We start from the raw sequence: 24,690 nt of genomic DNA, 5'->3' as shown, positions 1-24,690 counted from the left end.
TCAATTTGCCCAAGGTCATGCATTCTTTGCGTTTTGTTAAACCAAATTCAAGTCAATAACAAAATGATACATTTATTGCTTCTTTTGCAGATTATACACACACAGAACATAAACCACACAAGTAGGTCTGTAATTATTAAATGCACATACAAAAGGTATTCTGGCTATTACTACCAAAGATGAAATATTTACATCACTTTTGCTATCCAGATAAATTGTGTACACACTGTGATCAACTCCACTGAGCTTGTCTACAAGCATATTACCTGGCGGAGGATGGAATTAATTAGTCCCCTTCCTATTTAAGGTATGTGGGCTTTAAATGACAGGGGTGAACTTGTGATTATAGCAACACTCCTCCCTAGCCACACCAAACCCCTCCCACATCCTCCCTCCACTTTCACAAAGAATGAGAGGCCCCAGCTGATTGCTGAAGGAAGCCCAGGTTCAAGAGCTGAACAATATGAAGACTTGTTATATTGTGTACAGCACCAGAAAAAACCTGGAGATCTAATGAAGCCTAAGTGATGTGACAGAGTTTTGGAGGAGGTGAGGAAAGGGAACAAAACATCTAAATGATGGCACCATTTGGAGCACAATACTAATGTAGCATGCCTTAAAGAAAATAAAGCCACAAGTATGTGTAGTCTGCAGCTACTGATCTTAGATTGGAAGCCAAACTCTTACCAAAAGAAACCAAAAAAATGTTCATCACATTTAGCCAGTCACAGATTTGACCAGATGGCCTTTGAAAGATTTAAGAAGTTGACCATGTAGAAACCAGCTGTGCTATAGATATTTTTGGTTCAATGTAGAACAGATTAGATGTTTCAGAGCATTCTGAACGATCAAGTATCATTCCTTTAAATGCTCCTCTCAAAACTGTAGAGTCAGGGGAGTTCAAGCATTCATTGCAATTAAGATGGACACAAATTATGAACACGTGGATAAAGACAAGAGCTTGAAAATTAGCATGCTAGCTATCCTGTGGAATAGTTTAGACAAATGCTAGACTGCTATGTTATCTATAGCCTGGAGGATCTATCTAAACCATCTACATGTCATTAAAGAAATTCTCAATGTAGACAAATGAATTAAACTCTGTATAGCTTTAGATCAAATTTACAAACTTGGGGAAAAAAAACATCCCATTTACAATATTAAGCAAATGAACTTATTTACAGAGAAACCGCAATGTGTTTAGTTAGTGCAATAAAGCTTCCAAAAGTGAACACATGCTATTAGGTAGACCCCACCTTGACCAGAGACCTCACCTTATCAATGCCCCAAAGAGCTGGGAATTCTTGGAAGCCCTTTGCAAACTAGCTTTGTGCTGCAAATATAACAACATTCCCTTAGTTGTGAAATCCAGCAACACGTTTGTTGCAGCTTGGAGCTGTGTCCTGGTCAGGGGACAATAAGACTACACTCACTACATACAGCTGGACCGAACATAAAACAACTGCAGGCTCAGAAACATGGATTCAACTTTTAGGCTGGGATAAAGAAAATAATTCTGTGAAACATTCTCTAGTAAATTTACTATCAAATAAATTTAAAATATGCCCTTAAGGAAATACTCATTCTAATAAAAACTTCATTCATAATTTATCTTTGAGGTATTAAGTGTTTATGATAAATGCTATGAAAATATCTTTGGATACAAATGAGGTTAAATAATTTAGATAAATCAATTCGACATCTCTTAGTTTACATCAATGAAACACTGTGCAGTGTGCCAAAATCTGTAATGCAGGTTGCTATCCTGTGATAGATGTAGGTTCATGACATTATCTGACATAAGCTACTTAGCTTTGTTGGTGCTAGGGGCAAAGAAGGCGAGGGTTGCAAAACAAAAACCCAGAAGCTCAAATTCGGTTAATTCAGAGTAAATGAACATTAACCCCTTCCTTCCTTCAAGTGCCCTCAATAGATTTGTATACGATGGCCAAGATAATGAAGGAACCAGTACAAAAGGAAGAGGACAATCAAAATACAGTGTCTGCTAAATAAAGCATAGGCAACCTGTCATCAATCGGAGATTATCCTACAGGATGTTAATTTAAAGGAAGATTACTGGCAATGGAAAATTTTATGGATATAAAATGTGTATATATAATCTGCAATACTTTATATTTGGTCTCAGATTAAATGTGTTTATTGCAATTGTGATGTTCAAATTTAACGTCTGCCCCACTGATCTTAAAATAAATGTCCTAAATTTGATTTTCCTTATTTGTTTTATTAAATATATATAGTTTAATAAATGTTAAACAGATTAATACATGCCTAATGCCTATAAAAAGCGACAATGGGATGGCTTTACTGTTGGTATTCTAAGGGTGAGATCAAATGCATGTAGAAATACTTCATGGATTTATGGAATGTAAATAATTAAATATACAAAATTAATCCCTTGTTCACACAATGCAAGAAAAGAGGCAAGGCAAAATATTATGCAATGCAATACAAATATATAATCTTTTATGATTTGATCCCCAATTCCAGTTTACAAGTTATGCAAAGTGCAGTAAAAATTCTCAGAAAGTGATTCCTGTTGGTACGAAGGCACTCTCTGCAGTTACAGTATACGTTAAGAAAGGCTTTTTAACCTCATTGGGAACAGAACTAAAACAACTAACTAGAAAGCAAGTTGCTTATGAGCTTTGGTTGAGCTTACAAATCGAACCCCTTCACAAATTAGTAGTTCACCTTATTCCTCCCTATGCAGCTTCTGGGTCTTCCCACTGCTTAGAGTCAATTTCACCCTCATTTCATCTTTATCAGGGTGAGCCACAGTTCTTTGGAATAATCTGCTGGTGAAAAGTATGTGGTGGGGTGATGGAGGAAGGGGTTCTGACAGCAGAAACAAACAGAAGGGCAGAGCGAATGATAAGTGGGAGGAAGAGCCAGTTATGCCAACCATGGGCAAGGATGGAAATATCAAGGGCCCATCTGCACTCCTTGCCACGGGACAGTTATAGGACTCCTTACAACTCACACAGAGCACGTGGCCATGTTAGGCAACAAAATAAAGAGCTCGCTGACTTGCGTAATACCATAACCTAAAGGTTATCCTGCCAGTTATTGGAAAAAATACACACACACAAACCAACCTTTATTCCAAGATGAGTGTGTACAAGGTGATTGAGAACTGGCAGCATGTAATGAATTGCAATCCAAGTGGCACAGAAATGGAGAAATTGTGGGAAGTGGGGAGTGAAAGAGGAAGAACTGATGGGAAGTTCACAAAATAGCAAGTGAATTAGGAGTGACAGTAACCACGTGCGACAATTAAGGATACAACTGTAAACTTCAGTTGAAGGATAAATAAATAATTACATTTATCTCTGTGAGCTTAACATATAATCAGTTGACTTAGAGTCACTTCCACTTTCCTGCAAGTTTAATTACAGTCAGAAAACTACGAGCTGTTGAAGGGACAGGAATATCCAACAGTTGTTTCAGCTCTGGGTCTCCAAAGGCTTATCTAAATCCTTCAGACTGCTCAGGAATTTTTCCGGAGTGAGTATGTGAGTGGAACCTACAGTGGAGACAAAAAAAAAGAGAATGTTGTTCTGCTATTGATCAAAATTTTTTTTTAAAAAGTGACCGAGCCTCAAGTGAAAGATCAAACTTGTTGCCTTGGTAAAGCAGACTGTATAATCAAAGGCATTAACCATCCTGGATATTCTTTCCTCACTTCCTCCTCCACCCTCAACCCTCCCTCCAATCTGGCAGAAGTTACAAAAACCTGAAATGATGTACCACTAGGCTCAAGCACCCTAGCAGTTATATTTCATTAAGAGTTTGAGAATATTTGGCACATCACCAGAGACTCTCAAATTTGTGCAGCTGTACTGTGGAGAGCTTTTCGACTGGTTGTATCACCACCTGGTATGAAGGCACTAATGCACAAGATCAGAAAAATCTGCAGAGGTTGTAACGCAGCCATCTCCATCATGGGCACTAGCCTCCCCACCATAGAGGTTATCTTAAGCTCTGCAAATACAGCACCACTTTAATTATTTCATTCTTCTTTATATGTGCACTGGAAATTTCATGAAACAATCTTGAAGCTAAAAAAGGATCTAGTGCTTTTCTGGTGCACTTGACGAATAAATTCTTCTTGGGCTTCCAGCTGGGTAGAGGTATCAATTATAAACAACATTTATAATTGAAACCTGTCATCAAAACATTAGTTATAATCTATATCTGCCATCGAAACATTGGTTATAATCTATACCTGTATTTGGCTGGAAACAAAGAAGAGTTTAACCTTGAATCTTCAAAAAGGCAGCATCCAACATTAAGGACTCCCACCATCCAGGACTTAACTGAGGAGATACAGGAGCCTGAAAACACACACTCAATTTTTTAGGAACAACTGCTTCTTTCTCTGCGCCATCAGATTTTGGAATAGTGCATGAACCCAGTTACTACCTCACTATATACTGCTTATATTTCTTATTGGAATTTATAGTATACGTTATGTATTGTATTGTACTACTACCATTAAAAAAAATCACAACATATGTCAATGATAGTGAACCTAATTCTGATAGCTTCTATTCACTGTTAAAAGACTATTGAATGATCTCCTTGTATGACAAGATGAACTCTTGACCTCACAATCTACCTTGATATCTTGGAAAAGAATGATCAGAGTATGCTTGAGTACGTCAAACAAATGGAAGGTGCATAGTTCGAACTAAAACCAGTGTATAATGCCTAAACAAAGGAGACAATAATGGTACGAGGGAGGAGTTGGATAGGGTAGGTTGGGAACACAGGCTATATGGTGGGATGGTTGCGGAACACAGGAAGACTTTCAAAGAGATCTTTCACGGTGCTCAACAGAAATAAATTCCAGTTAAATGAAAGGAGAATAAGGTATGGAAGAGGCAGCCATGGATAACTAAAGAAATAAAGGAAGGCATCAAGCCCAAAGGTTATGTGTACAAAGTCACCAAGAGTAGTGGGAAAGGGGAAGATTGGGGAAAGAACCACTAAGCGAGCAATAAAGGGAAGATATATTATGAAAATAAACTAGCACAAAATGTATAAATGGATAGTACAAGTTTTTATAATTATATAAAGTGGAAAAAAGTGGCCAAAGTGAATGTAGGTCCCTTGGAGGACAAGAAGGGGGAATTGATATTGGGTAATGAGGAAGCAGCTGAGGTGTTGAATGACTATTCTGAGTTGATTTTCACGGTGTGGAGGACATGTCTAACATGCCGAAGAGAAATGATACAGATGCAATGGGAGGTAAGGACCTCGATACAATAATTACCACTAAAGAGTAGTGTTGAGCAAAATTGTGAGCCTAAAGATAGACAAGTCCCCTGGTCCTGATGGAATGCATCCCAGGGTACTGAAATAAATGGCAGAGATTATAGTTGAGGCTTTGGTGATAATTTACCAAAATTCTCTGGATGCTAGACAGGTCCCAACGAATTGGAAGGTGGTGAATGTCACACCACTTCAAAAAAAGGATTAGGCAAAAGGCCAGTAACTATAAGCCAGTTAGTTTAACATCCGTAGTTGGGAAAATGCTTGAAGCTATCATTAAAGAAATAGTGAGGCATCTGGAAAGAAATGGATCCATCAGACAGATGAAGCAAGGATTCAGCAAAGGCAGGTCCTGTTTCAGTTCTTTGAAGATATAACAACCACAATGGATAGAGGGGACAAGATGGATGTTATTTACTTGGGTTTCCAGAAAGTGTTCCATAAGGTGCCACATAAAAGACATCCATAAGATAAGATGCATAGAGTTGCGGGTAATGCATTAGCGTGGCTAGAGAATTGGTTAACCAATAGAAAGCAGAGAGTTGGGATATGTGGGTGTTTCCCTAGTTGGCAATCAGTGGTGAGCGGTGTGCTGCAGGCATCGGTACTAGGCCCGCAACTGTACACGATATACATTAAGAGGGGGCTGAATGTAGTGTATCTAAGTTTGCCGATGACACTAAATTGAGTGGAAAAGCAAATTGTGCAGGGAATACGGAGAGTCTGCAGAGGGATATAGATAAAGTGAGTGGGCAAGGGTCTGGCAGATGGTGTACAATGTTGGGAAATGCGAGGTCATCCACTTTGGAAGGGAAAATAGAAGATCAGATTATTATTTAAATGGTAAAAGATTACAGCATGCTGCTATGCAGAAGGAGTTAGGAGTACTTGTGCATGAATCTCGAAAGGTTTGCTTGCAGATGCAGCAGTCTATTAAGGCAGCAAATGGAATGTTGGCCTTCATTGTTCGAGGGATTGAATTTAACATCAGGGAGGTTATGCTGCAACTGTTCTGGATACTGGTGAGGCCGCACCTGGAGTACTGTGTGCAGTTTCTGGTCTCTTTACTTGAGGAAGGATATACTGGCTTTGGAAGCTGAGCAGAAGAGGTTCACCAGGTTGATTCTAGAGATGAGGGTTACATTATGAGGAAAGACTGAGTTGCAGGCGACTGTACTCGCTGGAATTCACAAGGATTAGAGATCTTATGAAAACATAAAATTATGAAAGGGATAGATAGATAGAGGCAAGAAAGTTGTTTCCACTGATAGGTGAGACTAGAACTAGGGGATACAGCCTCAAGATTTGTGGAAGTAAATTTAGGACGGCGATGAGGAGGAACTTCTTTTCCCAAAGTGTGGTGAATCTGTGGAATTTTCTGCTCAATGAAGCAATGGAGTTTACCTCACTAAATATATTTAAGATAAGGTTGGATAGATTTTTGCATGTTAGGGGAATTATAGGTTATGTTGGAAAAGGCAGGTAGGTGGAAATGAGTCCAAGGTCAGATCAGCCATGATCTTACTGAATGGAGGAGCAGGCTCGACTGGCAGATGGCCTATTCCTGCTCCTATCTTTTTATGTTTTGATATGGCCTTGCACCTCATCATCTGCCTGTACTGTACTTTCTCTAACTGTAATACTGTTTTGCATTCTATTATTGTTGTGCCCAGTAGTAGTTCAATGCATAGTTGTAATGGTGTGCAAAACATACTTCTCACATCTCAGTACAGATGACAACAATAAACTGATTCATCAAAATTTCTCACAGGAAAACTTTCATTCAGAAAGACTGCGGATGACGGTTTAACCTTTGCCTAAAGCCAGTCCTTTTATCATACATGCTGCAATATTCAATCCATTCTTTTTCAAATATGAGCTGATATTGGCTCACTTGCCCAATTGTACGTCAGTTATTGCACATGTTCTTACAAAACATTTCATGAAAAAGTTCTAGCTAACTTCCCATCTTACTCTGAATGTCCAAGCTAGTAAACTTCTCTTCTCAATCAGAGATGTTGTCTCTTAAGTTCTGAAATTATTCATGCAGTTTATTCCAGGTTTTCAATGAATTTAAAAGAGTTGGTGAACTCAAATATTAAATTTTTTGTGTAATCAAATATTAAGTGGATATCAAAACAACCATATTACAAAATAAACTATGCATAAAAAATTTTGGGAAGAAAAAGTTTTGCAGAATTTTGTGATATCAGCTTTCAATTTGGATAGCTTAGATAACATTCTACGGTTAATGGCCAAGCCCATTTTAAATAGTTTGTAGAATGGAGAAGGTGAAATCTTCAACGTGCCTGGAACAAGACTGTCATAAAATCAGTTGTACACCACAGAAACAGGTCCTCTGGCAAAATGTGTTTGTGCTGGTACAGGGGTCCATACCATCAAGAACCCAATTACACCACTCACATTTTACTCTTCCTATATTCCACCAATCTACTGTTAATTAACAGCAGCAAATTAACCTACCAATCCACATTACTAGGATGTGCAAGGAAACCGCAGCACCCGGGAGGAAACTACACAGTCAAGCAAGAACATGCAAACTCCACAATGAGCAGCAGCCTAACACAAGTATTAGTATCGTTCAGGTGATCCAAGGTCGTGGGAAGTGCCAATGGCATGCATCCATTGTAGACCTGTTGTGGTGACAGACAAATTGCAATGGGTTCTGATTCTTCTTTAGCAGGAGTTGATTCCAGGCATAACCAAACTCTCAAAGCACTTCATCACCGTAGATGTGAGTGCTCCTGCCTACTCGTTAAGGCAGCACACCCTGCTCGTCTTGGGCCCTGGCGTGATTGTTGCCCTTTTAAAGCAGGTGGAAACTTCCAACTGTAGCAATGAGAGATTGAACACATCTTTGAACACACCCGCCAGTTGGTTGGTACAGGTTTTCAGAGCCCTACTAGGTATACCATCAGGTTCTGCTACCTTGCGAGGATTCACCCTCCTGAAAAACATTCTGATGTCAGCTTCCGAAACATTAATCACAGGGTCATCAGATGCTGCAGAGATCCTCATAGCTGTAGTTTTATTCTTCTTTTCAAAGCATGCACAAAAGGCATTGAGCTCATCTGGGAGTGAAGCATCACAGCTATTCATGTTAGGTTTCACTTTATAGGAAGTAATAGCCTGCAAACCCTACCAGAGTTGACGTGCATTCAATTTTGCCTCCAACCTCAAATGGAATTGTTCTTTTGCTCTTGAGATAGCCCTCCGCAAGTTGTACCTGTACTTCATATATAGTCCTGGATCACCAGAGTTGAATGCCACAGCAAACTGATTCTCTTAGTTCATCTATGACTTTTGATTCAGGTATGTATGTATATATGTTCCCATAGGCACACACTCATCCACACAAGTTTTAATGAAGTCACTGACAACTGTGGCACATCCATTCAGACTCTAAGATTAATCCCCGAATACTGTCCAGTCCGCTGACTCAAAGCAGTCCTGTAAGCACTCCTCTTCTCCCTTGTTCATTCGTTCTTGGTCCTCTCTACTGGTGCTGCCTATACTCAGGGAGTACAAGTACAGCTAGGTGATCAGACTTTCCAAAGTGTGGATATGGGATGGCACAGTAAGCGTTTGTGATGGTAGTATAACAGTGGTCCAGTGTGTGGGATCCTCTTGTTCCACAAGTGATATGCCGGTGATAATTATTTAGGGACTTTTTCAAGCTAGCCTAGTTAAAATGTCCCAAAAATGATGGAAAAAAGTATCAGGGTGCGCTGTTTCATACTTGTTGACTACATTGCTCATTTTGTTTGGAGCCTGTTTGATATGAGCCTAAGGTGGAATATACACCACTACCAAGACGATGGCAGGTAAAATGGATGACAGTTTATCCAGATGTTCCAAGTCAGGAGAGCACAACGAGGACAGAACCACATCCGTGTACCACACGGAGTTAACTGTAAAACACACGCCACTTTTTCTGCCTTTGAAAGGCTCAGCAGTCCTATATTGGAATTGAATCATAAAGCTGTATCACTGCGTCTGGAATGGCGGAGGACAACCAAGATTCTGTGAAGTAGTCTCAGATGTCCCTCTGGTACAGCAATCTTGCTGAGGACTTTGATTTTATTTCCAGAGACTGCCTGTTTGCCAGCAGAATAGATGGTAGTGGAAGTTGAACCTTCTTCTCCGCAGACTTGCACTGAACTGTGAAGCAGCAGTTTAACAAGCTATTCTGCTTTGCCTCGTCATTGAAAAGAACTGATTTTATGCAGTTTATTTAACATAATCATATCCACAGAATGTAGAAACTGAATGGAGATTCTGCAGATACTGGAAATCTGCAGCAACATGCAGAAAATGCTGGACGAACCCAGCACATTAGGCAGCATCTATGGAGGGAAACGAAGATGAATCTTGACTTGAAAAATCCACTGTTCATATCCCTCACTAGATGCAGAGTTCTTCCAGCATTTTGTGTGTGTTGCTCCAGTTAGTAGCACACTTGCCCAAAAAGAAGTTTGTGGTTAAAGTGCTGCTGCAGATATTTGAGCACAAAACCATGGCTAGCAACCGAATACATACTGGCAAGAGTTTCTCAGATGAGACATGGAAACATACTGCAATCAGATGGATGCTGTTGATCCTATGGCATTATTTCAAACAGCAGGCAAGTCTCCCTGGCATCCTGGCCAATACTTTATCCCCTGTTTAGCATTACTGTTGAGCTTGGTCATAATCATGATATTTGAGACTTTTCTAAACACAAATTAGATCTTTGGTTTCCTATACTACAAGAGCAAATTAGACAGCAAGAATATTTTGCTAGCAACAAAACAATAGATCTATCTTAAATACTGAAAAGAACACCAAACCAAAAAAGCCTTCCATTTTGGAGCCATTGGTAGTATTCCTGACTGCAGAATTGAGGTTTAAAAATTCAGAACTAATACTGCCCAAGGTGAGGAACAGGGTTATAGGCATGACAGGGCTGGGAAGCTCCCATAAGTGACGGAGGTCTAGACTCCAGGCATGACCCAATCCTCTAGGGGTTCCTGACATTAGTAGGTACCTCACCAGAGACTCACTACAAATGCGCTGTAGAATGTGTCTTGACTGGCCTAGTACGGCAATTCTAATGAACAACAGTACAGAGAATAGTGGACACAGCCAGATCTATCAGGGGCATAATCTTCCCCTCCATTGACAGCATCAACAAAAGGCGCTGGTTTTAGAAGGAAGCATCACCAAATGGACCATGCATTCTTTTTATTGCTATTGTCAAGCAAGACGTACAGAAGCGTGAAGTCCCACACCACCAGGTTCAGGAGCAGCTACTTCACTATAATGATCAGGTTTGCACAACCCTAACTCTACCTCAGCAATGGAACACTACTGAATGCCTCTTGCACTACCATGGACTTGCCTCCGATTGGGATTTTGTTTTGCTGACTTCTTCTCTCTTCACTGTCATATATAACTTATGTCCTGTGTGCTGTCTGTGCCTTAATGCCTGTGATGCTGCTGCACATTTTTGCACTGTACCTGTACCTCACCATACTTATGCATATGACATTAAACTCAACTCGACTTTTGAATAAACTGAAACCACAGTACTCTCCCACCCCACCAACATTCCAAGTATTAGCTGTCATTTGGATAGAGTAGGTCAGGGGATACAATATTTGGACAAATGCACAAAGCATTCCCAGGAAGTGCGATGACAGAAGTCAGTATGGAAAGTAAACAGAGCTGTGCCACACTTACCGATCAGCACCTCCCATTTGTTGTCGGTGGCCTTTGTAACTTCATACGCACAGCGCATCTCTGACATGGCGATGCCTCCAATAACAAAAACAATAAGTCGGGGTCCGGTTCTGTACTCTGTTGGAGTCTTGCTCTTATGCCAATGACCAAAGCGGGCGCTGAAGGCGGAAGAAATACTAACTTTAGTTAAGGATCCCTCACATGCTATTAATGGAAGCACTGCTTTAGAACTGTGAAATACACACACAGAATCTAAAGCTTCATGAATGCAAGATTTAAGCCTTCAAACTGGCAGTGGGCACATGGTCAGCACTTATTGCCTACACTCAACTGTCCAGTGACGTGCTTGGTACAACTGAAGCCAATTAAAAGTGAGGGCGGCACAGCAGTGTAACACTACAGTATGAGCAATCTGGGTTAGATTCCACTAGTCTGTACGGAACTTATGCGTTCTCCCTATGAACGTTGTCCTTCCACATTCCAAAGGCATGCAGTTAGGATTAACAACTGAAGCCAGTTAAAAATGAGGACTGCACAGTAGTGTAGTGCTTCGTATAACATTTTACAGCACTGACGGACTGGGTTCTATTCCTCCATTGTCTGTACGGAGTTCTTCATATATGGTCTCCTTCCACACTCCAAACTCACTATGGATTAGTGAGCTGTCAGTAGGTGCTAGAAGTAGGTGACACTTACAGACTGCCCCCCACCCACTCCCAGCACATCCTCAGATTGTGTTGGTCATTGATACAAATGACACATCTCACTGTATACTTTAATGTACACTTGACAAATAAAGCTGATCTTTTTTTTTAAACTATCAACCTTGTTAGTTAAGACTGGAGCTGCATACAGTTCTGGCAGGATAAGATGGCATGTTGCACTCCACACACAAATGGGGGGCTTTAGCAGCATGACAGCTGGGTTTCCATTTAAATACTTCAGCACAAGTTCTAATGCTGACATATGAACTCCTGACAATTATACTTTCATGTCTATGATTAACAAATCCAACTCTACATTATGTTAGCTTCACAGACACATAAAATTATTCACACAGTATCTTTGTAGGGGAGAAAAAGGTACTTTACTGGTCAATCTGTGCACCAAATCCCACCACTGATTTGTGATTTCCACCCAATAAGTTAATGTCAGTATTGATCACATACCTCACTGCCGGCTGAGTGGCAGTTGTTGGAGTGGGGTCTGAGACAAACGGCCACTGCTTTTTGCAAAGCTTTTCCTCTGTGGCATCCTGTGAAAACCACAAGTGATTACACAAAAGTACACAAATGACTGATTCTCATGAACGATCCCAAACCCAGCTACAAAAGGAGGGTTGGGCACGGGACTAGCAACCCCATCCCGTTTAAAAAAAAAAGTGCTTCAGAAAAACCAGCAGAAGCTCAAAAGACCTCATTCCTAGGAGAGGAAGGATACGCCAAGGGGGGGTATACCTGGAGACAACGTGAAAGACTGACCTAGGAGAGAGGACTATTGTGGTGGCTTAAATTCATCACTGCAAACATCAGATTTGGACTGATTAATATTCTTTCAGATACAAAGTAAACTATATTAATCAGGGTGATCAATATCCAGCATATAGATATTATGAACTGTGGCATCTTTCTTGATGACATGTATATTCAAAAATTTTACAACTGCAACATTTCTAAGAATTCACATTTTAAAGCCTGTTTGCCTAGTTGATCTATTAGAACAAGATATATACCCTCTGCTTCTTTGTGATACGTGGCACAAGCTTGTACTGATATTACAAATACTGATCATTTTATATTGCAAGTCAGGTAGATTGTAGCATTCATTTCACCATACCTCTAAGCGAGAACAAATTGCTGGAGGAACTCAGAGGGTCAGATGGCATTTGTAGAGGGAAATGGAAAGTTGGCATTTTGGGTTGATACCCTTCATCTAGACTGAAAGAAGTCACTATTTCTACTCTTCCCTCCTTCATTTCCCCATCACCCCTCATCACCAGGATCCACCTGTTGCTGGTCAGCATCTGCTCCACCCCTTCCCCTCACCTCATATTGGCCAACTCTCCTATACCCTTCTAGTCCAGTTAAAGGGAACTGATCCAGATTATTAACTGTCCACTTTCCCCTTCAAATGCTACCTGTGATCTCCCAGCAGTTTGCTTTGTTTGCTCCAGACTGCAGCATCTGCAGTCTCCAGTGTCACCGTACCTCCATAATATCTCTAATGACTGGTGTCCACCTGGAGAGCTGGTACGTTGACTCTGTTCTTACTTTTCTTTCCACTTTTGACTTTGATGGTGATCCAGTCTGAAAATGAAATTTAAAAAAGATAATCATCTAATTTCAGCAGGTCAAAATTTGCTATCTTTTAAACATATCTAAAAAGACACATCATTGTGCTGAGACCTTTCAGCATTTTGTGTGTTGCTCCATTTTGCAGTCTTTCTAGTGTCTCTATCTTGCTGAAGAGGTATGCTCACAGTGAAAAGAATACACATGCATGAATTGTTACCATATTTACATTCCTCCAACCAGGGAGTCTTTTCCATTTCCAAATCAATGAAGAATAATTAACTCTTTTGATCTTTATCAGACTTTGCAGTATCTAGTCTTGATGAAGCAAAGATGCAGTGTTCCAGTAATTTCTCCCCTTTTCTATTCCCCATTCTGACTCCTTCTTAGCCCTTCCTTCTCTTCTTCTCAACTGCCTGTCACTTCCCTCTGGTGCACCTCCTCCCATCAAATCACTTCTTCTTCAGCCCTTTACCTTTTCCACTTATCACCTCTCAGCTTCTCACATCATACCCCCTCTGCCACCCACTCATCTTCTCCCTCACCTGGTCTCACCTATCACCTGCCAGCTTGTACTCCTTCCTCTCCCACCACCTACCCACCCTCCCAGTCTTTCCAGTCCTGATAAAGGGTCTTGGCCCGAAACACTGATGGCTTATTCTCCTCCACAGACTCCGCCCTGACCTGTTGAGTTGCTCCAGTATTGTGTGTGTTACTCTGGATTTTCAGTATCTAGAGAATCACTTGTGTTTAAGAACTCCAAATTCTTTTCCACTATCAATGATGACCTGTGCATTACTCATCTCCACTCTTACCAGGAGAAATCTTAGTTCTTGTTCCTGTATTCTCCAAACTAAAGTTGCCCAATGTATCATCTACTTCTTCCCCATTTTCCATAAGTAACTGAAACATCACAGACTAATGACTTGATAGAGGTACAGGATAGAGTGGACAGCCTGTGCCTTTTTCCAAGGGGACATAATTTTAAGGAGATTAGAGGAAAGAATAGGGGCAGATGCCAGAGGTGTTTTTTAAAAATATATACGCAGTGGTGTGTGCATTGAATGTGTTGCCAGCAGTAGTGGCAGAGGCAGGTACAATAGAGGCATTTAATAAGACTCTTAGATAGGGACATGGATGTAAATGGAAAAATGGGATGTTAAGTGGGAGGGAAGGGCTAGGTTGATTTTAGAGTAGGTTAAAAAGTCAGCACAATGTTGTAAGGGCCTGTATGTGCTGTACTGTTCCATGTCACGTCAAAGTCCTTTTTAATAGGCTATGAACTCCTATTTCTCTCTCCACAGATGCTCCCTGGCCTGCTGAATGTTTCCAGCATTATGTCCTGATGTATACGAATACAAAACAGAAGAGGTCTCATCTTGAAGCACAACACTAGCAAACACAGCTAAAAGTACCCAAAATATAGCTGAATGTGTATAAAGTTGGACAATGATATCTATTATCACTTCAATAAGTACAATAATAAAAATCAGTTATACTTGATAATGTTAACTCACACCTAATTATATTTCTAAAACATATTGAACAAAAACAGTAAGAATTTAATTTGTGGTAAGTAGCTAGATTTTGTTTCCAGTCATTGTAACTATGACTGGAAACAAAACTGAACTACAGTCAATTTGGGTAATACATACCTCAGTTATGATGGTAGTATCTAGCTTCTGAATATTATGGATGATACTGCTGTCTTCCTGGATGTTTGCATGCTGTACAAGTTTGGCAATGTTCTCCTCCGTGATCCCTGAAAAACCAAAGACCAAGTTCACTTCCAGGAATTATACAATTAAGTACCCACTATGGCTTAACACACAACGTTATTGAGCAACACACACACAAAATGCTGGAGGAACTCAGCAGGTCAGACAGCATCTATGCAGGGGAATAAACAGTTGACATTTTGGGCTGAGAAGACCCTTCATCAGGCCTGGAAAAGCCAGAACAAGGTGCGTGGTTGGGGGTGGGGGGGGGGGGGGGAGAGAAGGGAAAGACTGGCAGATGATAGGTGATACAAAGTGACGGGGAAAGGGTGTGTGGGGGAAGGGTTGTTAAGAAAGCTGCTGGAAGGTGATTGCTAGAAGAGGTAAAGGGCTGAAAGAGGATTCTAATAGGAGAGGACAGTGAACCATGGGAGAAAGGGAAGGACCGAGCGGTGGGTAGGTGAGAATGTAACCAAAAAGGGGAATGGACCAAGAGAGAAGGACGGAGGGAGGACAAATTAATGCAAGTTGGAGAAATCGATGTTCATGTCATCAGGTTGGAGAATACATTGATGGAATATGCGGTGTTGCTCCTTCAACCTGAGTTTGGCCTCATCACGGCAGCAGAGACAGCCATGGACAGACATCCCCCTCCCCTACCCACAATGCCTGACTTGCCAAATTCCTCCAGTGTTTTGTGTGTGTTGCTTTAGATCTCCAGCATATTCAGAATCTCTTGTATTTATGAAACATTATTACCTTGGTTCTATAACAAGACTTTACTCTGAGTACAAAGATTTGAGGGCAGTTTGGAGGGATTACACCTTTTGAATAAGTGCCATCTTGTCAACTGAGTGTAATAGTAGTAATGATTCCTCTGAAGTGCAATGAGGCCCTCCGTTGGTCAAGGTTGACCATGGATGCTGCGTCCTAACTGTCTATATGATATGCAAGCCAGTACACCAGCTAGGACAGTACCATTTGGACAGCAAGCTGTCCCCATCCAGCACTCTCTCTCTCCACGCAGTTGATGAATCCAAAGTAATGGTAGAGACTGATAGCTTGGCACCAGTGATATCACAGGAGTTGCCAGTCAGCTTTGAACTCAATGTAGGACTACCTTAGAAATTCCAGCTCTAGATTTTTCCTTGGAGTTTACTCCCAAAGCTTTCCTCATGAGTGGGCATAGCCATAAGGCAGGGAGGTTTGAGAGCAGAGTTTTCCTTCTCCTAGATGAGTTGTCAACTACAGCTGACAAGCACCATCTGCCTGAAGTGAATGGTTTTAAAGGGACAGTAACCCACCTTTGCCCCTCCTCCTGTCTGTAGAAATGGTTCTGCTGGACTAAGCCATATGTGAAGTCCAGGAGTTGAACTTAGTTAACAGAGGCTATTTGAAACACACACCACTGAGAGCATTTCATAGGTAGTGGGAGCTTATTCCCACCACCACCCCTGTCTATAACAATCTTAGAAAATTCTGAAGTGCTGTGAAGCTGGCTACCCCGGCATCTCTAATTAACACTACGAGACTGCCTGTTACTTTTTTTAAAAAAATTCATATCCTGCTTTGTGGGAGCTTCCTGTACAATATGAGCAATGACTTTATTTCAAAAATATTTCAGTTGTTGTAAAATGCCTTGGGAAATCCAGAGCTAAATGTTACCAGATTAATGGAAGTTTAAATAATATCAAAACAAAATAACATTTATAACTTTCTCTTGCATTGCAAAATCAGGCTGGGATGCCTAGAATTTAAATTGGAATCCTGGTCCAGAAGGTGTAATGTCAAACCACTTCATCGAGGACATCACTTGTCAACATGGCACAGCCCAGCAACTATCTTTATGTCATTATCTTACTGAATCTCAAACAAGGCAGCATAAGAGAAATATCACACCAGCCACTTTGCTACAAAGACTCAAGTTCCCGGCCCCTGGCACTCAATGAGTGAAATATAAATGACCATCACTCCACCAATCTTTCTACCACTAATGCAAATGTAAGCTTTGGTTTGTGCCATTCTATAAATGGGATCTTCCTGGAACTCTGCTTTATACCCTGCAATTACCGTAAGTCTGAATGCAAGAATAAATGAATATTTTTCAGAAAAAAATACTGCACCATTTTTGAGGAAGATATACAGAAGGATAATCCTGATCTTGTCATAGGATTTAATGTTTATATCAAGTAAAATCGGCACAATTATCTTCATTGGATCTTTGACTTTCTCTCCCTCCGAGTCCGTGCCCATTGCAAGGTCCTGTTTATAAACCACAGATATATTGCATTAATCTTGTCTTTGAATATTCTGTTTAATTACACAGAGCAACTGCAAAGAAAACTTTACTAGTTTATGACTGATTCCAAGCTCCTTTGAAGTCATTTTGATCTGTCCTTTCAAAGTCCAAATAAATTTATTAACAAAGTATAAATATGTTACCACACATCAACTACCCTGAGATTCATTTTCTTGCAGGTATTTACAGGAAAATAAAGAAATACAGTAGAATTTATTTAATTCTACAAAGACTGACAAACATCCAATATGCAAAAGATGATAAACTGTGCCAATAATAAATTTAAAAAGTAAATGTATAATGCTTTGTCAAAGACAGTTTGTGCCTTATGAGTCTGATTGACCTTTTTTGAGGATGTAACTAAACATGTTGATGAAGACAGAGCAATAGATGTAGTGCATATGGATTTCAGCTAAGCATTTGATATGGTATCCCATTCAAAGCTTATTGAGAAAGTAAGGAGGCATGGGATCCAGGGAAACCTTGCTTTGTGGATCCAGAATGCAAAGAATGCACAGAAGGCAAAGAGTGGTTGTAGACGGGTCATATTCTGCATGGAGACCGGTGACCAGTGGTGTGCCTCAGGGATCTGTTTTGGGACCCCTTCTCTTCGTGATTTTTATAAATGAGCTGAATGAGGAAATGGAGGGATGGGTTAATAAATTTGCCAAAGACACAAAGGTTGGGGGGTGTTGTGGATAGTGTGGAGGGCTGTCAGAGGTTACAGTGGGACATTGATAGGATGCAAAACTGGGCCGAGAAGTGGCAGATGAAGTTCAACCCGGATAAGTGTGAGATGGTTCACTTTGATAGGTCAAGTATGATGAACGAATATAGTACTAATGGTAAGAGTCTTCACAGTGTGGAGGATCAGAGGGACCTTGGGGTCCAAGTCCATAGGACACTCAAAGCTGCTGTGCAGGTTGACTCTGTGGTTAAGGCAGCATACAGTACATTGGCCTTCATCAACCATGGGATTGAGTTTAAGAGCAGAGAGGTAATGTTACAGCTATATAGGACCATAGTCAGACTCCACATGGAGTACTGTGCTCAGTTCTGGTCACCTCACTACAGGAAGGATGTGGAAACTATAGAAAGGGTGCAGAGGAGATTTCCAAGGATGTTGCCTGGATTGGGGAGCATGCCTTATAAGAATAGGTTGAGAGAACTTGGCTTGTTCTCCTTGGAGTGTCGGAGGATGAGAGGTGACCTAATAGAGGTGTATAAAATGATCAGAGGCATTGATTGATCGTGTGGATAGTTAGAGGCTTTTTCCCAGGGCTGAAATGGCTAACATGAGAGGACACAGTTTTAAGGTGCTTGGAAGTAGGTACAGAGGAGATGTCAGGGGTAAATTTTTTTAAACACACAGAATGTTGAGTGCGTGGAATGGGCTGCCAACGATCGTGGTGGAGGCGGATATGATAGGGTCTTTTAAGAGACTCCTGGATAGGTACATCGAGCTTAGAAGAAGAGGGCTATGGGTAACCCTAGGTAATTTCTAAAGTACGTACATGTTCAGCACAGCATTGTGGGTCAAAGGGCCTGTATTGTGCTGTAGGTTTTCTACATTTCTATGTAATACTGATGACATGAGCTGTAGAGTGCTAGAAAGTTAGTCTATAGGTTGTGGAGTGAGTTCAAGTGTTGAAGTGAATGAATTTATCCAGTACCATTATTGTCACTGAGAACAAACAACAGTGTTTAATCAATAATATTAACTCCATTAACACATGCTCTCAATGATCTGACCTGTTCCACTTTGCACATCTTCTCCACTGTGCCTTTGAAGTGCTTCATACAGTCTTCAACTAGGTGTAAATGCATTGAGTACTGGAAGGGAAAGAGGTTATTACTGTCAAGGTGATGCAAATAACTAAAACATCAGGATGGTGGAATAAAGGTAGGGGTTGGTGGACAAAGGAAAAAGATACTGACTATGCCTCTCATAACCTTATGTCTCCCCTCAGCCTCCACTGTTCCAGAGAAAACAACCAAAGTTTATGCAATCGCTCCTTATAGCATATGCCTTCTAATCTCGGTAGCATTCTGGTAAACCTCTTCTGCACCTTCACCAAAGCCTGAACATCCCTCCTAGTGACAAGAACTGAATGCAATATTTCCGATGCAGCCAACTAAAACCTTACAATGCTGTACCCTAGCTCTCCGACTCTTGAACACAATTCCTTGACAAATAAAGACAAGCATGCAATATGCTTTCTTTACCATCCTACCACCCAGTGTAGCCACTTTCAAGGAGCTACAGACTTTGACCTTAAGATCCCTCTGCACAACAACACTGCTAAGGGTCTTACCCATTAACAGAATACTGTCTCTGCATCTGATCTCTCAAAGTGTAACCTGGGCAGGTTAAAAATGTTCTTATGACATTTAAAAGTTGGACAATCACTTAAAGGTCCTTAACCACTTCACTTTTAAATGACTGTTCCCCCTTATTTTGTAACTAAGTCCCCTCACTTAAGATTCCTTCAATCATTGAAACATCTCAGCATTTACACAAGAGATCCTGCAGACACTGAAAATCTTGAACATAAAATGCGGGAGCAACTCAGCAGTTCAGGTAGCATTAATGGAGAGGAATAAACAGTAGACATTTTGGGTGGAGACCCTTCATCATGACTCAACATCTACCCTGTGCTGTTCCTCCAATAATCTTGCATATTTCAATATAATCACCCTCATTCTTCATAACTCCAAAGAATATAGATCTAAATTTCTCTAGCTGTTGGTGATAAGATAACCCTCTCATCCCAAGAATAAGCCTCATGAATCTCCTTTAGAATGCCTCAAATTCCTCTACATCTCTATATTCTTTCTTAGATAAGATGACCAAAACTGCAGTTCTCCAGACACTGTGTTTGTCTATCCAGGATATTTTCATTCTGGATTTAGCTGAGGTGACAGATTGCTAGATGTACTTTTGTTTAAGGGTGTCAAACTACCAGCCCACGAAGGGGTCCATTCTGGCCCACGGGATGATTTGGGGAAAAAAAATAGTATATTCACAACCATTTATTATGTATCTGTACAGCAGCTGTACAATAAGCGGCAGTTAACCACCTGCTGTGCATAAGCACCTACCACCCTGCACTGAAGACCACTAGGGCCCCACTTACGTCGTCAGACACAGTATAAACACACGAGTACTCAGGTAAGTAACACCTGCAGCAAGGCGGAGACTGTTTGCTGCCGTGGTTCAAAATGCTTCCAAGAAAAGTTGACATCAAAAGTGGGATATTCAACAATAATTGGAAAGATTGTTTTTTCTTCTGTGAGGTCAACGGCAAACCTGTGTGTCTGATATGCTCACAACAAGTGGCTGTGGCAAAAGAGTAAAATATCAAACGACACAATGAGACGTCACACATAAAATATGACAAGTACGCAGGACAACTCAGAATGAAAAGGTAAACGAGCTTGAAGCAGCTCTGAAAAATCAGCAATCAGTGTGTCTGGAAGCAGCAAGTGAAAAATGAGTGACACTGTTCGATGTACTGCGACATGTAAGGAAAATAAATGCATTGTGAAATATTGAGTGTCATAATATTGTGATTCATTCATTTTCTGACTATTCTATTATTGTAAACGTGATCACTTCAATAAAAATTAGAGTCTACCTGTGTTCATTGTCTGAGTTTGATTGCTGGAAGCAGGCAAATAAAAATTAGGTGCAGTTGTATAGACTACATTTACAATTTGTTTCGTTAGGTCTACATTTGTGTCTGCTAATATTCAATTTCAAATGGTTTATTAATGGAAAGGGTGTGGCTCCCAAAACAATCTTAGCCAAAATAGCATCGTTTTTTCTTTCTGTCATCACAACTTTCTTGTAGCCTCCGACTGTAAGTTAATACCAATCATAAAAATAATGCTTGCTAGGCAATCTTCTTCATAAGAAACAAAATTCATAAAGTGAAACACTTTGTAGTTATAGCCGAGACTGAGACACATGAGAGCAGGTTGAAAAAACGAAGGCAACAAAAGCTGTGGGAACACGCGTGTGTGTACAACTGATCCGGCCCGCATGAAGTCGCATTTTGCCCAACCCGGCCAGTGACCTAAAATGAGTTTAACACCCCTATACTAACAGAAGGAAAACTGAAAACTCACTTTGCTGAGTTCCTTTTGATATTGCGGCATTTTCTTCAGCATTTGAGAAAGGTCCCGCAGATTTGCCTGAAAGAAACAAAAGTACTTTTGTCATCAGTTCCACTTCAACATTTCCTCTTCAACACAGAGGACCCTGCGGCCTTCCCTCACAAGTGATTTAACAGTAATGTTCAATTATTGATGAGTCCTTTAGGTACATGGGCTGAATTGGATTATTTTCATTCATCCATAGGGCCAGGGGAGGTTTAAGTAGATGAGTCGTTGATCTTGCTGAGCACTTCCCCTTCGACTTTCAAAGTGACTCAGAACTCTTATTAACTTCTTTGATGCTTCTCCAACACCTACGGACTTGTGCCAAGTGCTTTCACAAGTTGGTGAGGAAGTTATATTCATATTTCTGTAAAGTGCTAGAAACTCACTAACTGTGACTGGCAAAGCAGATTGAAGAGTCCATTAAACACAACAAAGCATTGGGATTTAAATTTATTATTAGCATGCCTTATGTCTCAACATTGGTTTGTTGCATGTTCTTCATCTTTCATATTTAATTTCTGTGTAATACAAATCCTGTTCATCTGTAAATGACGCTAAAATTCTGAACCTCAAATTATTCTGATACTAAGGATTACTGTCACAAACACACACCAAGGGCATATAACTAATGTATCTCATGACAAGGAATAGATGCAGCTAAGCAAAAAAGGTTCAAATAGTCTTCACTTATGATTAGTTATTATACTCCATTTTGTTGCAAAAGTGGGGAGAGAAAAAAAATATAAAATGAATGTGCAGCATTTATTCCAATAGGCCTAGGTTACTGCTTTTACCTCAAAAAGTCACCACCCATTCCATTTTCCACTTACTTCCAGAAAATCTTTCTATTCCCTCTGATCTTACGGTCATCCATACTGATGAAAGTGCCCTTACTCTGGATAGCTCTTTCCTCCTTTCAAAGTTATTATCAAAAAAATTATTACACCAATTCTGACTCTCTCCTAACAAGTTGAGTTAGAGGAATTTTAAATTTAAAGTTACTGTGTGAGAGCAGTTGGTGGGGTTTGTATCAAGAAGCTATGCATCTGCTATAAGCATTGAAGAAATGGCTGCTCACATTATCCGTTGTCATCCTCTTGCTTTCACAGAATGTCTTCAATAACTCTGTCACTTGCCTGTACGTGAGGATGTAAAATCACAAGCTGCATGTAAGTGCACAGTCTTGGACAGAAATAAGCAATCGACGGTACATCATAACATTTATACTCGCAGTGCAGTCCCACAGGACCCAGATACAAATCAAGAGGTCACTGCACAAATACATTTGTGTCTCAGAGTTGCAATAATTGATTCACAGGACATTCAGGAAATATCATTGATTTAAAAATTCTATCGATATATTTTAAGTGGTCTTTGTACTAAACAGTTATTACACAATGATTACCTTCTAGCCTCTAAATCTAGTCATTTTTGAAGATTAAAAGATTAACCTAATTTGTTACATGTGCATCAAAACATACAGTGAAGTGCATCGTTTATGTCAATGACCAACACAGCTTGGGGGTAGCCCGTAAGTGTTGCTCTGCTTCCAGCACCAACATAGCATGCCCCAACTTATTAACCCTACACCATATGTCTCTGGAAAGTGGTAGGAAATTGGAGCACCTGAAGGAAGCCCACAAGTCATGGACAGAAAGTACAAACTCCTTACAGACAGTGGCAGGAATTGAACCATACTCTTCCAATTGTTCTACTAAAGAAATAATACATAATTTATCCTCTTAAAATGGAAAACAAAGTCTCATTTGCTCTAGGTTATCGAGAATTTAAAAATTCTGTTTAGACCACAGGAAAGTCTTATAATGTTGCCAAAAATAAGAACATTAAAGTCTACGAAAATTTCAGAAATCAGCATAAGAGTACCAAGGGATTAAGGGAGTCAGCTAGCAAGAAACAAAAACAAATTTTAAGAGCTTCTAATCTACAGACATAAAAGGAATAGACTATCAATTTACACTGGATCCCTTACAGATTGAGGAAGGAAACACTATGTTCTGATGGAAGCATTTAGATTTAGAACATTAACTGTTTCTCTTTCCAGATGCTGGCTGACCTGATGAGTGGTTGCAGCATTTTGTTTTGTATCAGATTCCAGCATCTGCAGGTTTTTTAAATTTCAGGAGAAATTAGATTGGGGAATTTTTGATTTGTAATTTTATATCTAATTTCTTTCCTAATGTGCGTGAACCAAGCAACTCAAAAATGGATGAGAGCAGGAAGATTGGAAAAATTGTAGTATTGTTCTATTTCACAATTTTGAACCCTTTGCAGTTACCTGGTCTTCTGCATTAATTACACATAAAATGTGGTCTGATCTTCATCAAAGTCACAATAATAGACAAACACAATCTGTCTAAACTCATAATGCAAACAATTGTACTTCTTGTCATTACTGAGCAGACCATTTAAAAAAATCTAGGTTCTAGACTAGACAGTCTAGGTTCAAAAAGGTATGTGAACCTCTGGGGTAATGCCTTCTACAAAAGCTATTTGGAGTCAGGTGTTCCAATCAATGAGACGAGATTGGAGATGTGGGTTGTAGAGGTGCCCTGCCCTATTAAAAAAAAAAGACAAACTCAGGTTACTGACAGAGCCTGCTCTTCTCATGAAAGATCTGTTTATGCACCATGTCTTGATCAAAACAAGTTTCAGAGGACCTTAGAAGAAGAACTGTAGAGATACATGAAGCTGGAAAAGGCTACAAAAGCATTTCTAAATCTGAGTGTTTATCAGTCCACAGTAAGAGAAATTGTCTATAGATGGAGAAAACTCAGTACTGTTGCTACTCTCCCTAGGAGTGGGCATCCTGCAATGATCACACCAAGAGCAATGTGTAATGCTGAAGGGGGTGAAAAAGAATCCAAGGGTAACAGCAAACGGCCTGCAGAAATCTCTAGAATTTGCAAAATTCTGATTATGTGTCCAGTATAAGAAAAACCCTGATCAAGAATGGAGCTCATAGAAGGACACCACGGAGGAATCCACTGGTCTCCAAAACAAAACAAACATATATTGCTGCAAATCAAGTTTGAAAAAGACCACACAGATGTTCCACTATGCCTCTGAGACAATGTTCTGTGGACAGATGAGACAAGAGGTGAATTTTTTGGCAGAAGTGCACACCTCTATGTTTAGAGGAAAAAGGGCTCTGCACACCAAC

At 40.2% G+C, this 24,690-nt stretch overlaps 1 protein-coding gene across 1 annotated transcript in view; it reads right to left on the bottom strand.

The window, feature by feature from the left end:
* Window positions 1-52: 52 nt before the first annotated feature.
* stxbp2 (syntaxin binding protein 2) overlaps window positions 53-24,690 on the bottom strand; it is an 83,020-nt gene continuing 58,382 nt past the window's right edge. The window contains exons 11-19 of the mRNA XM_073069017.1: window positions 22,588-22,645; window positions 21,477-21,542; window positions 19,098-19,178; window positions 17,170-17,308; window positions 14,984-15,090; window positions 13,245-13,343; window positions 12,207-12,292; window positions 11,038-11,195; window positions 53-3,544 (exon numbers count right to left, since the gene is read on the bottom strand). Of these exons, the coding sequence (XP_072925118.1) occupies window positions 3,465-3,544; window positions 11,038-11,195; window positions 12,207-12,292; window positions 13,245-13,343; window positions 14,984-15,090; window positions 17,170-17,308; window positions 19,098-19,178; window positions 21,477-21,542; window positions 22,588-22,645 (874 nt within the window). The 3' untranslated portion in view covers window positions 53-3,464. The remainder of the gene's footprint in view (window positions 3,545-11,037; window positions 11,196-12,206; window positions 12,293-13,244; window positions 13,344-14,983; window positions 15,091-17,169; window positions 17,309-19,097; window positions 19,179-21,476; window positions 21,543-22,587; window positions 22,646-24,690) is intronic.

This window comes from Hemitrygon akajei, chromosome 16, assembly GCF_048418815.1.
Source record: "Hemitrygon akajei chromosome 16, sHemAka1.3, whole genome shotgun sequence".
NCBI lineage: Eukaryota > Metazoa > Chordata > Chondrichthyes > Myliobatiformes > Dasyatidae > Hemitrygon > Hemitrygon akajei.
Note: the sequence above shows the minus strand (reverse complement) of the source record. Positions and strands in the feature narration are given on the sequence as shown.